Genomic DNA, 15,868 nt, shown 5'->3' with positions numbered 1-15,868 from the left:
CCCACCTCAGCCTCACGAGTAGTTAGTACTACAGGCATGAGCCATTAAACCCAGCTGCATAAATGTTTTCAGTATAAACATGTTACAAAACATTTATAGGGGCTTTTCTTTCTTAAAAAAAAAAAAAGAAAACTGGCCATTAGAAGCATGACACTGAGTAATAGAGCTATCATAGTCCTTATTTTAAGACATATTTTCATAACTGGTGCCATGTACTTATACTTGTTTATCCACTTGTATATAATATTGCATTAAATCCTAAAATTGACACAGTCTAATACTAAACAGTTATTATTTCAGAGATGCATGGTATCCATTTCCTGTTGTTCAATTTCTCTCCTTCCTTCCAACTCCCTTTACATTTCTATTTTTTAAATGTGATTTTTTTCCGAATTCCATCCTGCCTTCTAAAACCATCCCTTATTCTAAAATCTTTCTGGCCCCGTTGTGCTATATTTTCTGATATCACTTTAAATTTTCTTATTGTTTTCTGTGATTTCTTTTTTGCAGTCCTTCTTTATAGAATTGTAGAGTTTAGCAGTCTTCTCATTTTTTGTTTGTTTTTGTTTTATTTTGTTTTTGTGTGTGTGTGTGTGTGCCTGATTTTTAATTTTTATTTTGTTTTGTTTTTTTGTGTGTGTGCCTGATTTTTAATTTTTTTTTTTTTTTTTTTTACTTTAAGCTCTGTCGAGCTTGAGTGCCTGTGATTTCTATGTCATTTCCAAAATCTGATTCCATGGTGCCCTCAAAGCCCTCATCTCTGTGGCTAACATAGGAGATGAAAGCTCAGTTCCCAGAGTATCCAAACACCAGAATCGATGAAGAGAGGGAGAGAAACAAAAGTAGACTGTAAGACTTCAGAATAGGAAGTGAGAATGGTCACATGGGAAGCCTGCTCCATATCCAATCACAAAACCACTTTCCAATTCTACTTTGACAATTTATTGCCATTTTCTTATACCGATAACTGGTATTTAATCAATCTAAAGAGAAGTGCAAGGCAAAGACAGTTTTATTCCCACGTTCCATTCAGATTGTAGCACCTAAGCTCCTCTATATTCAAATTTAAAACTGTGACAGTGTGAAAAAAAAAAATGACCTCATAGCTAGACACAATTAATACCAACACTGAGTTTCTGGGTTTTAATTTATCACATCTAAGGTGACAGGAAAGTTTCGAAGTCCAAAGGGTGATTGCTACTGCATGTTTTTTCATCTCTTTCTGAAGACAACCATTTTTCTGTGCCTGGCACACTGCAGGTTGAAGCTATGGGGATGCATAAATCTTTCTCCTGGGATACCTGCAGGAAGGAGTGAGTCTCAGATGCTGCAGGCCCTGAGATGGGGAGAGACTGTGAGAGAATAGCCTCCCTGGGCCAAGTATGCACCAGTGATGTTCTTGAGCCTTCAGTGTTGCTGGATTTTGAAGTTTTGCTGGATATTCGGTTTTGCTGGATTCAATCCATGTGAATTCTTGAGATGGGCATGACCCACACTGGCAGAATTCTGCAACTGCCTGGAATGTCTGACCTGGAGCTGATGCCCTGGAATCCCATGGTTGTCAATTCAAAAGGCACAGGGCTGGGGGTCTTCCTCATGGCTCCATAAATTTAATTTCTACTCCCACCCTGTGAATATAAACTTCAGACCATTGAAGGAATGTTTAATGATGATTGTTCTCTGCTGTCAGCAGGGAGGCTATGCTCAGCTTCAAGATTACCCCAGGACGGTGGACCACTGCCCTTTCCCACCGTGTTGACATCATATCCATAGTTATTCAAAGGCTCCCTGGAGTTCAGCCTCCAGCTCTGATGTGGGTCCCAGTCCCCTTCATGCCACCCTGCCCACCTATATGTGCTTCTAATCCTGACTCCACCCACTCCAAATCTATGTCACGGGTGGAGAATATGGAAGGCTTCAATCCTCATGTACAAAGAACTATGAATTCTGAGATCTAAAAGTAAAGTTCCTTAGCACATTATTGATTATGCAAACAGATTTTTTTCCAGTTGAAAGCCTTGAAGTGATTCAGAAGAGGAAGAGCAAAATATGGAAGGATCTTCACTGCAGAGACTTCCAGTTCCAGGCAGGGCACAGTCCTGTGGAAGTCCACAAGAACAGCATGAGGGCTCCCACTGGGGTGCATTAATTCATTCCAAGGCATTGGTAGAAAGGGCTGGTGCCATGAGCCATGAGCAAGACTGGGTTCCTTTATTTTCTGGGTTCCAGTCTGTCCTAAGCCTTAGTTTTCAGCAATTTCTTGGGGGCAGACTGGGCTCTGAGAGTTGCTCTGGGCATCTGTCTGTCCATCTTTGCTGGTTGGCATCTCCTGGCTGGGTCAGGGCCCATTGTGTTGTGTTGTCTATAGCTTACACCTGTTTTTCAAGTGCATGTAGCTCTTCTCTAGTTTCAGCAATTGGCCCCAGACATGTGGGTCTCAACAACATTTTTGTCCCCTTTAAACTTCAGGAATGACTCTAGCTTATGTAGGCCCAGCATGGCAGCCTGAATGCACTGCACTTCATATGTGCACAGAACTGGAGACACTGACAGTAGTGGCTCAGTACAGTAAGGCTGTCCAGTTCCCAGTCCTGGCTTATTTTAGGTTTAGGCCAGGTGGCATGTGGGGCTCTGGACATACTGCCTTCAAGACAGCCCTTCCAAAGATGATGAATGGGGCTCCATATTTTAGCCTCTAGATCAGGCGAAGCTATGTGGCTTGTCTAGGAAAGGGAGTAAATGATTCAGTCCAGTACGGAGTGTGCTCTGTCATATACAGAATGGCAGACACCAAAGTCCAAGTAGTTGGGAGATAATCACTAATTTGCCTGGAAAAATTGCCTCAGGACCGGATAGGATTAAGGTGAAAACTATAGACGCAATTGAAAATCATCAGGGTTGTTATGATTGAATCAGGTAAGAAAAGGGGAAGTGAGGGAAATTCCATGGGATGTTAGATTCTCGTTACTGCCAGTGTCTATCGTAGGGGAGAAAAAGTAGTAGTTTTTAGTCCATGCATGAGTTGTGATGATTTGATTTCTTTGCAGTCTATATTAAACCATCCAGCTTCAGCTTACAGGTCTTCAGGAAAAGTATAGTTTAACTTCAGCAATTCCAAGCCATAAGATAGAAGGAAAGTTAGAAATATTAGTTTGAACAGCCATAGTTAGATTTTTTTTTTCTTGAGACAGGGTCTTGCTTTATCATGGAGGCTGGTGTGCAGAGGCACAAACAAGGCTCACCACAGCCTCTACCTCCTTGGCTCAAGCAATCCTTCCACCTTTGCCTTCCAAGTAGCTGTGACCACAAGCACATGCCACCATGCCCAGCTAACTTTTGTACTTTTTGTAGAAACTTTTTGTAGCCATTTTGCTCAGGCTAGTCTCGAAGTCCTGAGCTCAAGCAATCCTCTCACCTCGGCCTCCCAAAGTGCTGGGATTACAGGTGTGAGCCTGACACCCAGCCGATTGCCCTATATTAAAGGGAACAAAAAGTTCAAGATCCAGTCTAGATTTCAGGAAGATGACAAGACATCAAAAACAATGAGCTAGAATCTAATGACAGTTACACTATAGTTTTTTTTTTCCTGAAATTTGTTTTCTGTATGCTTATGCCCTTTTCTATCAAACAACATGAAAGTATTAATAAAACTAATTTGTTTGCAAAATAAATTTGATGTCGTTAAAGTTGGCCTAATTACACAAGTGCAGAAGGAATAGTGGTTTGCCACATAGGCTCTCTTTAAGTTAGCTTTTCTGGACCTTTTCATAAGGCATCTCAAATTAGACATTTTTTTTTTTTGAAATGGGGTCTCACTGTGTCACCCAGACTGGAGTGCAGTGGCGCAATCTCAGCTCACTACAGCCTCTGCCTCCTGGGTTCCAGCAATTCTTCCACTTCAGCCTCCCGAGTAGCTGGGATTACAGGTGTGCGCCTCCATGCCCAGGTAATTTTTGCATTTTTAGTAGAGACGGGCTTTCACCATGTTGGCCAGTCTGGTCTCGAACTCCTGACCTCAGGTGATCCACACACCTCAGCCTCCTAAAGTGCTGGGATTACAGGCATGAGCCACTGTGCCTGACCATGTTCTTTGCTCAAAACATATGAGATGTGGCCCAGCTTTATAGTTATTGTCATGCTACCTTACATGCATGTAAATCTCTTAAGGCTAACTCAGTATTAGTGTTCTCTGTCTCTTCTATTGGGTACACAGGGGTCTTTTTGTTGTCAGGATTGTTTTATTTCTCCCACAGTGGATATATTCTTCCCCTTTCTTTCTTCCTAAGTGGATTATTCTGAGAAGCAGTCAAAAATAGGGCTACCTAGAAGATGGTTCCATGTGATCAAGCAAACTGTTGTGTTCAGGGTAGGTTCAGTTAATAGAACCCAGTGTTGTTACAGGTAGTGGGGAATTCTCTTTAAGAAAAAGAATAAAACTTTTGAGTACAAGATTACAGACCTGTTCAAAGGGATCCTAAAAGCTAAGCTTCCTTAGCTGCATGGGTAAATTCGCCTCTAACCCTGACCCAATTTGGGCCAATGAGGTAGCACAGCATGGAATTTCCTCTTACTCCTTCCTTTTTCACTTCCCTCTCTTTTAACTCCCACTCTCTTTAAAACAAACAAACAAACAAACAAAAACTCACTTTTGAATTAAAAGGTCTCACGTAAGTTTTCACTTTAGCTAATACTTCCTGGGGAAGCCAGGTGAAAAAAAATATGTCTCTCTGCTTAACTTACATGCTTTGACCTTTTTCCTTTGCTGTCTGAATCCTCAATAATTCAATCTGTACTGAAAAGATTATGAGGGTGCCTACAAAAATAGAATGATTCAGTCCACTATTGACTTTTGAATGGCCCTGAACGAGACATGATGCCAGTATTTAATAAGTCTGCCTGAGCAGGGCAGGAAAAATACATAGAAAGGCCTTTTTAAGTATCAAGCAAGTATGAATATTTATAAGCCACTTTTGCATATCAGTCTTATCAATCCCCCAATTTTTGGTTAGCCAATAACTCTCATGATCACAGGTATTAAAAAATTATAAATAATGGATTAGCATACTGAATCCAGAAATATAAGTTATTTTTATTATTTTTATTTTTTTTTATTTATTTATTTTGAGACGGAGTCTCGCTCTGTCGCCCAGGCTGGAGTGCAGTGGCCGGATCTCAGCTCACTGCAAGCTCCGCCTCCCGGGTTTATGCCATTCTCCTGCCTCAGCCGCCCGAGTAGCTGGGACTACAGGCGCCCGCCACCTCGCCTGCCTAGTTTTTTGTATTTTTTAGTAGAGACGGGGTGTCACCCTGTTAGCCAGGATGGTCTTGATCTCCTGACCTCGTGATCCTCCCGTCTCGGCCTCCCAAAGTGCTGGGATTACAGGCTTGAGCCACCGTGCCGGGCCTTCAGAAATGTAAGTTTTTAAAAATACATCATGATCTTGTGGGATTTATTACACAAACTCAATATTGGTTTAGCATTTGAAAATCAGTTAATATTATTCACATTAACATTAAAAAGGAATAAAACTATATGATAATATCAGTAGATGCAGAAAATCGTTTAAAATTTAACTCCTTGTTATTATTAAAACAAAACATATCTTAACAAATTAGAAAAAGTGGATTCCCTTATTTATTTAAAACTATATCTATAAGAGACATACAGTTAATATTCCACTTTGAAGGAAATAAAAAATGTTTAACCCCAAAATACATTTATTTGACATATTTTCAGATGGCTGTCAGAGAACCAGCAAAAGAAATAGCCCTGCAATGCTGTGGTTTGTGGGAAAAATTTACATCTGTGGAAAATCTGCATTGATACATAAAGGCCTTCTCTTTTCCACATCTAGGAAGAATTAACAGAGAGTCTGGAACCTTTAAAGGTTTTCTCCCACCTTTAACTTGTTTTGCCATGATCCACTTTTTTCTGTAACCTCAGGATGGTGTATAAGCTCCTGCACCTCACTGAGGGGCTGGGCAATCACACATTTTGTATGTGTTTTCTCCTATTAATCTGCCGCTGTGAGTTGATTTTTAGAGCAAACTTTCAGAGTGCTAAGAGAAAGATTTCCCTGGGCCCCTGAAAATTGGGTGCTGTGAGCAGGAACAGAAAGTTTGGCTCTTTTGGAAGCCCATGGTTGAGGGAAAGCAGGAGCTGATCAGCTAGCATAAGGATAAGAATTTCTTACCAGCCAGATTCCAGGCTCCACTCTGTGAAATCTGGTCACTCTCTGTTTATTTTTCCTGTCCAAAATCTTGACTGATGGGTGAAAAGGATTTGTGTGACTAGTGCCGGTGTATCGACTCTGTTGTACTTTCTGGTACTTTGTGGTAAGAATCATGTTGTTTAATCCTCTTTCCTCCCAGAATAGTCTTTTCTTTGTCTTTATCTTTCTGTGTTGTTCTGTCATAAAGAGGAATAAAGAGTATAGCAGTACAGATGAGGGTTTTCTCTCATCTTGTTTTGTTTTTTTAAAATTTAATTTAATTTCTTTTTTTTTTATACAGAGTCTTGCACTGTCGTCCAGGGTGGAGTGCAGGGGCATGATCTGGGCTCACTGCAACCTCTGAAGCAACCCAAAATTGCTTCTTGGGTTGAAGCAATTCTCATGCCTCAACCTTTGTGTAGCTGGGATTATAGGCATGCATCACCACTTTCAGATAATTTTTATATTTTTAGTAGAGACTGGATTTCACCATATTGGGCAGGCCTCAAACTCCTGGCTTCAAGTGATCTGCCCACTTCGGCCTCCCACCATCCTGGGATTACAGGCGTGAGCCACCAATTCCCAGTCCTACTTTGTTTTTGTTTTAGAGACAGGGTCTTACGCTGTCACCCAGGCTGAAATGTAGTGGCATGTATAGTTCTCTGTAACTTCAAACTTCTGGACTCAAGCCATCCTCCTGCTTTAGCCTCCCTAGTAACCAGGACTACTTTTTAAAAAATACTTTTGTAGAGATGGGACTCCCTATGTGCTCAGCCTTCTCATGAACTCCTGGCCTCCCAAAGCACTAGGATTACAGGCGTGAGCCACCATGCCAGGCCTGAAATAATCAATATGCCAGAGGTATATTGTTATACTGGTATATTGGGGTGGTGTATTCTGGTGTCCAACAGTCATATTTTGATAGAGTGTATCCAGAATAATCAACTCAGAATGTAGGTTGGTATCTTGAACTGGAGTGTTAGGGAGAAGGGACACAGTAAAATCACACACGCGCACACACACACACCATGAGAAGATGAGTCTTAAATTTGCACCAAGAGTTGATTTCTTAACACTGAATGCTAAAATTACATTTATCTATTCAGCCACAGGCAGAGCTATACACACTCCAATTTCCCTAAGTGAGGCTGTGCAACTACAAAATGGAGAGAACTGAGAAGCAAGCCCAGCACAAAGCATGTGCTCACCACAGTTTTCGGTTGAGAATGAAACAAAGTAAAGCACAAAATATAGTTGGCATGGTGTCTGTCACAAATAATGATTTTCATGCCACAAACCACACAATATGTGAGTAAACTAAAAGGGGAGGCAAGAAGCTGAAAGTGTTTATGAGAAATTGTACCTTACAGATAATGGAGGAGTGGGGAAGATGATTTTCCCACTTACCCAACCATTTCAATGTATTGAGCTACACCGCGAAAAAAACAAATACAATAAAAAAAAATAGGTTTCAAAAAATTACAACTCAGCTTGGCATGGTGGCTCATGCCTGTAATCCTGGCATTTTGGGAGGGCAAGGCGGGTGGATCACATGAGACCAGGAGTTCAAGGCTAGCCTGGCCAACATGGTGAAACCCCGTCTCTTCTGAAAATACGAAAATTACCTGGGTGTTATGGCAAGAGCCAATGGTCCCAGCTACTCGGGAGGCTGAGGCACAAGAATGGCTTGAACCTGGGAGGCAGAGGTTACAGTCAACCAAGATCATGCCACTGCACTCCAGCCTTGGCGACAGAGCAAGATTCTGTCTCAAAACTAAATAAGTGAACAAAATAAAAATAATTTAAAAAATAAAAAATCACAACTCTAATCTCTATGCTATTTTCAAGACATAAACTAAAAAATGGCACTAAAGATTGAAAACAAAGGAGTGGATACCTGAATTTAATCAATTCTAAGGTAAATGTTTTTATCATTTAGTATCTCTGAAACATGTATATATTTTTAAATGGGTGGCCTCTTACCGTTGGGACACAGTACAATTTGCAGCATTCTCCTCTGTTAATGGTATATGTAATAATGTCTTGGTGACCCCTTCTTGCAGGGCTTGTAATCCCAGCTATGTTATTTTACTTTTTTATTTTATTTTATTTTATTTTATTTTTTATTTTATTTTTATTTATTTTTTTGAGACAACATCTCCCTCTGTCACCCAGACTGAACTGCAGTGGTGCAGTCACAGATCACTCTTCACTGCAGCCTGAATCTCCAGGGCTCAAGAGATCCTCCCACTTCAGCTTCCCTAGTAGCTGGGACTACAGGCACTCAAGACCAAATCCGACTAATTTTTCAATTTTTCTTTTCTTTTCTTTCCTTTCTTTCTTTCTTTCTTTCTTTCTTTCTTTCTTTCTTTCTTTCTTTCTTTCTTTCTTTCTTTCTTTCTTTTTTTTTTTTGTAGAGGCAAGGGTCTTACTTTGTGCTTAAGGTGGTCTTGAACTTCTGGGCTAAAGAGATCCTCCTGACTCAGCCTCCCAGAGTGCTGGGACTACAGGAGGGAGCTACAGCTGAGTCAGCTTTTCTGCTAAAATGCTCTGCTGAGGTGGAAATGAGGAGGGTGAAGCAGTGGGCAGACATTTGTTTTAAAAAGGCTCTACCTAGGCTGTTCCTTTTGGTGAAGTGCTTGTAACTTTTAAGGTGGAAACGATGCCATTTTTCCTTTATTCTCCCATCTGTAAGACCAGAAGGCAATTGGAGGATCCTGGAATACAGGGAGAAACCAGGTAGCAGAAGAAGTAGTATGGTGGGAGGGGAAGATCAAAGCAAACACCTTGGGAGTGGGTGAGAATTGCGACCCCAAATTGGGTCTCCTGACTTGTCAAGGCCCTTCTCTGGGCTCCTCTGCACCTGTCCTCTGCCCAGGTTCAAACAGAAAAGGATGGAATTGGTTGCATGGTGTCTTCAAGATGCGATTGGGAGATCATGCGTTTGCGTGGGAACGCTCTTGGTAGGGTTTGTAAATCTCTTGGGGGGGGCGGGGTTTACATCCGGATGTGTAGTGTTTTTTTGGGAAATGTGAAAGCTTATGGGAAAAATACGTTTTTCTTCCAAGCCGTGGCAGTTCCTTATTTCCTATGAGGAAGGAGTTTATAGCCCCACTCTTGACTGAAAAGCGTGAGAGAATTCAAGCTCTTGAAAATTCAGCTGTTTGCATTTCCGGAAAGACAGAGAAAGCCTCAGTGATCCATTTCACAAATCAAGGGTATAGGAAAGTGGATGGCAATTTGAGATGTTTATTGGGTTTAGAGACGAAGCAGACGTCTGCCATCAATCCCACCTCCTGTGCTGGAGTCTTGCAGTTCATTTTTCTCTCCAGCCCTCTTCCAACTCCTATGCCCAGTATCGAAGACATCTGACAGAGTTAACCATCAGAATCAACGAGCGGTTCCCACAGAGTTCCCTCCTGCAGGAGAGGTACCGGGACAGGCGAGGGAGACCTGAAGCTGCGGTCAGAAAACGCTGTGCCTTTTACGCTCCTAGGGAACCTTAGACAGAGAGTTTTAAGTGTCAAAGGCAAGCAGTTGTCGGCCCCTCCTGTAGGATCCTGTGGGTTCTGGACCCGGAAGAGAGCCTGGGGTGACCTGGAAGAGCCCAGTCACGGAGGCTGGATGGCTGTTTGCTGCGTAGGAAGCTGTTGGCGACCAGAATGGTTTTTACTTTGTTCCTGGGACCAACAGGATCTGCGTGGTTCTCGGGGCATAAGCCGACTACTCTCCCACTGCGCAACGCACTGGGTGGAATGCAAGAAGAGTACAGACTTCCTGCCGGCCTCGGTGGCCAATGCCTGTGATCCCAGCACTTTGGGAGTCCCAGGCGGGCGAATCAGTTGAGCTCAGGAGTTCGAGACCAGCCTGGGCAACATAGCGAGACCCCGGTCTTATATATATATATATATATATACACACACACACACACACACACACACACGAATTAGACGGGGGTGCTAGCACTCACCTGTGGTCTCGGCTACTCTAGAGGCTGAGGCGGGAGGATCGCTGGATCCCAGGAAGTCGAGGCTGCACTGAGCCAAGATGACACCACTGCACCAGCCTACGCCACAGAGGAAAAAAGAAAAGGACAACAGACTTCCCTAAGCCTGTGGGGGACAGAGTGGGTAGAACCGGTAGCACTTTGGTGGCACCGAGCGCGCAGTTGGTCGGTCGCTGCACTGTTCCTTTCCCAGCGCCAGCGGTTTCTTACTGCCAACGCCACTCCTTTGTCAGGGTTATCGGATGCTCTCTGACTGCAGCCTTCCCTCCGCCAAAAGTTGTCCTTTGCAACTGCACAGGCATTTGCTACGGGCAGGTGATCGCTGGGTCCCAGCGCCGCTGGTTTCACAACTTTGCGGCTGCCCCACCCCACCATCACCCGCCAGCAGCATAATCGGTGAACCGAGTCCGCGGTTTCTCCGCGGCGCCTTTGCCCATTGCGTCCTGCGAAGCCAGTGGACTCAGTGGTCATAAGGTTGGTTTCACAAAGTCGGGCGTTTCTTGGCACGGGCACTGCTCTGCGCTTTGTGCTGGCCCAGGCCGGTCTAAGCACCGTTAGGTGCCCTCTAAAGGCGACTGTCTGTCGTAGAGAGGAAAGCTGCTATGAGACGACAGTTTTTCAGAAGTTTCTAGTCGAATCCAGCTGGCAGTGGTTTCTGGATCGCAGAACCACTGGTTGCGCGGAGCTGGATGGTACTTCTGTGGCCGCGAATGTTTCTCTGTCGTATCCCAATGGCTGTCGTCGAAATTGCGGTGTTTCTCTGGCCCCACAGCCACTCGGGTAACTTCTTCAGTGGCTGCGGGATTCCCTCCACTGAGTTGCTCGTTTTGATCCCCGCTTTCTGCCAGAGAGCAGAGCAGATACTTTTCTGTTTGTGTCAACTGCTAGCTGTGCTGTGCACAGTTTCCTTGTCTCCGTGGGGGCTTTCTCCAGCCGAGGCCCTCTAGTGCCGGCGTCGCGGTCGCAGCACCCAGCGTTTCCGCTGACTCTTTCTCCACCGGCGCGGAGCCGGCCGTCACAGCAATTGTTGAACGGAGTTTCTCGGTGGCCGAACTTCTCTTTTTTTCCTCAGAGTCGACGGTTTCTTTGTGACAGCACCATTGGTTGCGCCCAAACGAATGTTGTCCTTGACAACGTCGCTGGCTGCATTCCCTCCCAGGGTCCTGGCACCGCCATTTCGCCGAGCGGTGGTCTCTTGTTCGCAGCTCTGTGCCTCCATTTCTCGGTGGCGGCAGCCCTCAGGCCACGGATCTGAGAGATTCAAAGTGGCAGGTGGCCCAGTTGCGCTGAGTCTGGCGTTGCCGGACGGACGGGTGCTGCAGGGCTGGGCTGGGGGAGCCCGACGCTCCTCGGAGCCGGTGACAGGGGAGCTGCACGGGCACAGTCTCTTCCCAGCGCCGCCGCACGGGTTCCAGCTCGGCCTCCAGAACGCAGTCCCGTGGCGGCGCTGCTGCTCGTCTCTGTCGCAGGACCCCGCGGTTTCGAGCGTCGTTGGCTTCTGGGTCCTAGCGAGTTTCGATTTCGCGGTGCCTGGGATTTCTACCCCGTGTCCAAGTAGGGGAATGGCCAAAATGTGATTTCTCAGCCCAATCAAGTCCTGACTTAAGACAAACACCGGACTAGCCCTGGCTGCGATATCTAGGTCGTAGGAAGTCACCGTTTTGCCATACGAAGACGGAGTTACTGTGACTCATTTGTTAGCAGCTCCGGGTCTCCGTTAGTGTCGGAATTCTAATCCTAACAGCCATGGGGTCAACCCAGCCTCAAGTTTCTTAGTCCTAGCAAGTTCCGGTTTCCTACTAGTGAGCCTTGCTTTGGCTGCGCAGGAGATGTTTAACTCCTGTGGAAATCTGGATACCAGCGAATGCGATTTTTTGTTTTGTTTTGTTTTGTTTTGTTTTGTTTTGTAAAGGTTTAGTGATGGCCAGTTTAGTGGTGTTGGGAGCTCTTATACCAAGTTTGGTTTCGCAATATCGAGTCCCGTCTTAGATACGCTTGTGTGTTTTCAAAACTCCCAGGGAAGTCAGGAACGCCGGCGAACGCGATTTCTCAGTTTTACCGAGCTCCCTTTGACAATAGCAAGTCCCGCCCATCGCGACTTTTTCCTCCTGTGGACCAAATCGGCATATACCAGTTACTACGATTTTTTAGTCGTACCTAAACACGTTTAACTGTGGCTATTTTTGTTTGTCGTAGGAAATTATGACAGGAGCAACCTGCAGGGTTTTAGATCTGACAGAAACATTCTAATGGTAGGCATTGCATCGTCTAGCCATATTTGTAATTTCTTCTTTGTACGGTTGGCTCTCTGTAATTTTCGCTAATTTAAACATTATTTTTGTGTATTTTGCTCTGAGGACAGTGTTACCGATGTGTTTTCCGTTTTTACTTTCATTTCAGACTTTCATTATTTTAAATTTTTATTTTTATTTAGATGTTATGTATTTTTTTCTTTTCCTACTAATTTTGAGCGTCTCAGCTTCGTGCTCCTTGACTTTCGTTCTCTCAGGAGCCGGGGAGCCGAGCTCGGTCTTAGCCTCGCTGGTGTTAGGCTCCGGGTTCTGTCTGGCGGCTCCGCTTCCCCTGCGGAGCTGGCGGTTTTGTATCAGCACGTTTGCTAGTAGCTCCCCCTGGGCGTTTTCTCAGTTGCTGCTCGCAACGTGACGTTTCCCGTTCGCGGGGTCCTTACGTTCTCAGTGCTGTCACTTTCTCGGTCCTAGAACCGCTAGTATCTCCTAGAAACTTCCTGAACCCCGTTTTGCGGTGCAGAACGGTGATTGCACCCAGCCGCTGTTCGCACTAGTAACTCCGTGGTACCATCAGCCGGCGCTTTTTCTGTCACAACCCATTAAAACGGGTTAAAACATATTAAACCTATCAAACACACTGAGCGGATTAAAACACATTAAAATGCCACAACACATTTTCCTGCCACGACACATTTGAACAGCGTTGGTTCATTCCTACAAACAGGTTGTTTAGGCGTGGAAGCACCGCTCTTTTCTAAGAGCACGCTGTTTCTCTTCAGCAGCCCCACTTACGGCGCCGAAACGAATATTTGTTTGGCAATACCAGCGCTATCCGCTAGGTGCAGGCGCTTGCTAAATTCAATGCGCCAGTTTCTCGTTAGCAAGACAGAGCCCCAGCGGACAGTTTTCCCGTGGCAGCAACGCTCATTTCCCGAAAACGGGTGGTTCTTGGCCCTTGCAGCGTTCTTTAATACCTGCGTTCTGTAGTGCTAGTTCTCTGCAAGGTTTGCTTAGCCGTTGTTTCATTTCGATTTCTTTCTCGCTATGTTTTTCTGTCGGAATTACGGTTCGTTTTGGTTCTATGTACTCTCTAAAATTTTATCGTTTTTCATTTGTCCACGAATCTTCGTGCATTTGCTACTAATGAGTTTCTTTATATCTGACTGGCCTCCGCCCACGGGCTCTGGAGAGCATAAATAGCCAGGCTGAGGGTAGTGCAGAAGACTCTCCCTCCTTGATCAGCGCGAACCTTTGTTTCCTCCTGGTCCGAGGCTTAAGCGATGGAGCAACATTTTCTTGGCTGTGTGAAGCGGCCTTGGGATTCCGCGGAGGTGGCGCCAGATCCCGGGTCTCCGCCTATTGTGAGTTCAGAAGATCGTGGGCCGTGGCCTCTCCCTTTGTATCCGGTACTAGGAGAGTACTCATTGGACAGCTGTGATTTGGGACTGCTTTCCAGTCCTTGCTGGCGGCTACCCGGAGTCTACTGGCAAAACGGACTCTTTCCTGGAGTCCAGAGCACCTTGGAACCAAGTACAGCGAAGTCCCCTGGGTTCAGTTGGCCGGGGACACAGAAGCAGCAAGAGGCACCCGTGGAAGAGGTGGAGCAGGGAGAGGAACCCGACATACTCACGCTCCAGCAGCTTTCCTGGTGCAGTCCTCCCCATTCCTGGAACAGACAGCAGGACACCGACGTCTCTGACAGCGGGTGCCTTTTGGAACGCCGCCATCCTCCTGCCCTCCATCTGTGGCGCCATCCCCCGGGTTTCTCAGACTGCCTGGAGCGGATTCTTCGCGTTGGTTTTGCCGCGTTCTCTGTACTCTGGGCGTGCTGCCTACGAATCTGTGGAGCTAAGCAGCCTTAGATATCAGCAGAAGCCTCTTTGGATTCTCCTCCTTGAAAAGATTCTCAGTTACCAAGCGTCTCCACCTAGAAAATAAAAATACATTAAGATGTGCCTTCATTGCTGGTTGTCAGTTTTTGAATTCTCTTTTTTCCTGATGTTTCTTTCTTGCTTCGTGTCGCTTATTACTTTCAGTTTCCTTGTCTTTGAAACATTTATATTTATTTTATTAAATATTTCACTTGTATCTGTTTTAACTTGGAGAAATCTGTTTTATGATTATAGAATCCTTAGTGTTTGGCCAATTTTTAATTTATTTTTTCCGTTGTATTTTAAAATCTTATTCCTCGTATTTTTCTAATTATTCCTTTTTAAATATATTGTTTTACATTTAATTTTATATCACGTCTTTTACGTTATTATAACGTCTTCATTTTAATTTTTAATTTTATTTTTAACAACTGTCTTTCTTTTTTTCAGTATATCAATTCATTGTGTTTTACTCTCAGGAATTTTATTCACGGTCACGAGTGGGAGGTTTTTCAACCGTTACTGTGTCTCGTGAAAAGACCACGCAATTACTTATATTAATACAACTTCACAGATGACCAGTTCTTAATGTTACTTATTCTGGTGGGGCAGCGTGGCTTACAGCAGTAATCCCAGCACTTTTAGCGTTGGAGGCGTGCGGATTGCTTGTGCTCAGTAGTTTGAGAACAGCCTGGGCAAGAGGGTGAACCCTCTACAAAAAATACAAAAATTAGCCGGGGGGAGGTGTTGTGCACCTGTAGTCCCAGCTACTCCAGAGAGTGGAGTGGGCTGGTCGCTTGATCTCAGGAGGTTGAGGCTGCAGTGAGCCTGAGCTGGATAGCACCAATGCCCTGTCTCAAAATAAATAAATAATTGAGAAGATTACTTATTCATGGGTCTCAGGGCTAGCAGTGTTTCCTGTGTCTTTTTCTTTGGAACAGTTTAGAGTGGCTTATAAGAGAACTACCAATTACTTAATAGTACCACAACTGGGTTTAGCAATTCCGGTAGGCACAGCAGGTCCGGCTTGGCCCTGCCTGCTTTGACTGCCTTTTCGGGAGTTTTAAACCTCCTACACTCGGAATATAGCCCTGACTGCGGTTTCTCTGCATAGCAAGTTCGGATTTAAGCGGAATAAGTAATGGCTTATTTCGCCTGCGATAAAGACGCTTAATTCTGCTTTTGAAATATTCCGAGCGAGTCCTGGGTTAGGGATTTCTTAGAGTAACAACTGCATGCTTCGATTGCAAGTGCCCCTGTGAATGTGATTTTTTAGCTCTTGCAAGTCCATATTTAGTCGCAACCAGTACTAGCATAGCCATACCTGCGACTCCTTATTCCCAGTAACTTTCGGTTTCATAATAACTTATCCTGTTTTACTGATGCCTGAGTTTTAAATACAGAAGTTCGGGCATGTCGTTAAAGTAGATATTTTAGGAGTAGAAAGTAGCGGTTTAGCGGTGCCTGCAGTCCCTTAGAAGTCCTGGTGAGACCGAGCAGATATTGATATAGGCCTGACAGCGATACCAC

At 44.7% G+C, this 15,868-nt stretch overlaps 1 protein-coding gene and 1 pseudogene across 2 annotated transcripts; one reads left to right on the top strand and one right to left on the bottom strand.

Annotated features, from left to right (window-relative positions):
- Nucleotides 1-460: 460 nt before the first annotated feature.
- On the bottom strand, nucleotides 461-12,803 carry LOC111545476 (annotated as a pseudogene). The gene is made up of 2 exons (XR_004228906.1): nucleotides 10,183-12,803; nucleotides 461-3,103 (listed from the first exon to the last, which is right to left on the bottom strand). The product of XR_004228906.1 is annotated as an uncharacterized LOC111545476 (transcript).
- Nucleotides 12,775-14,708, top strand: LOC111545473 (annexin-2 receptor-like). The gene has a single exon (XM_023216447.2). It carries the CDS (start codon nucleotides 13,748-13,750, stop codon nucleotides 14,327-14,329), a length of 582 nt encoding a protein of 193 aa, XP_023072215.1. The 5' UTR covers nucleotides 12,775-13,747; the 3' UTR covers nucleotides 14,330-14,708.
- The last annotated feature ends 1,160 nt before the right edge of the window (nucleotides 14,709-15,868 follow it).

The sequence above is a fragment of the Piliocolobus tephrosceles genome, chromosome 4, assembly GCF_002776525.5.
Source record: "Piliocolobus tephrosceles isolate RC106 chromosome 4, ASM277652v3, whole genome shotgun sequence".
NCBI classification, from domain to species: domain Eukaryota; kingdom Metazoa; phylum Chordata; class Mammalia; order Primates; family Cercopithecidae; genus Piliocolobus; species Piliocolobus tephrosceles.
This window is presented reverse-complemented; position numbering and strand designations above follow the sequence as displayed.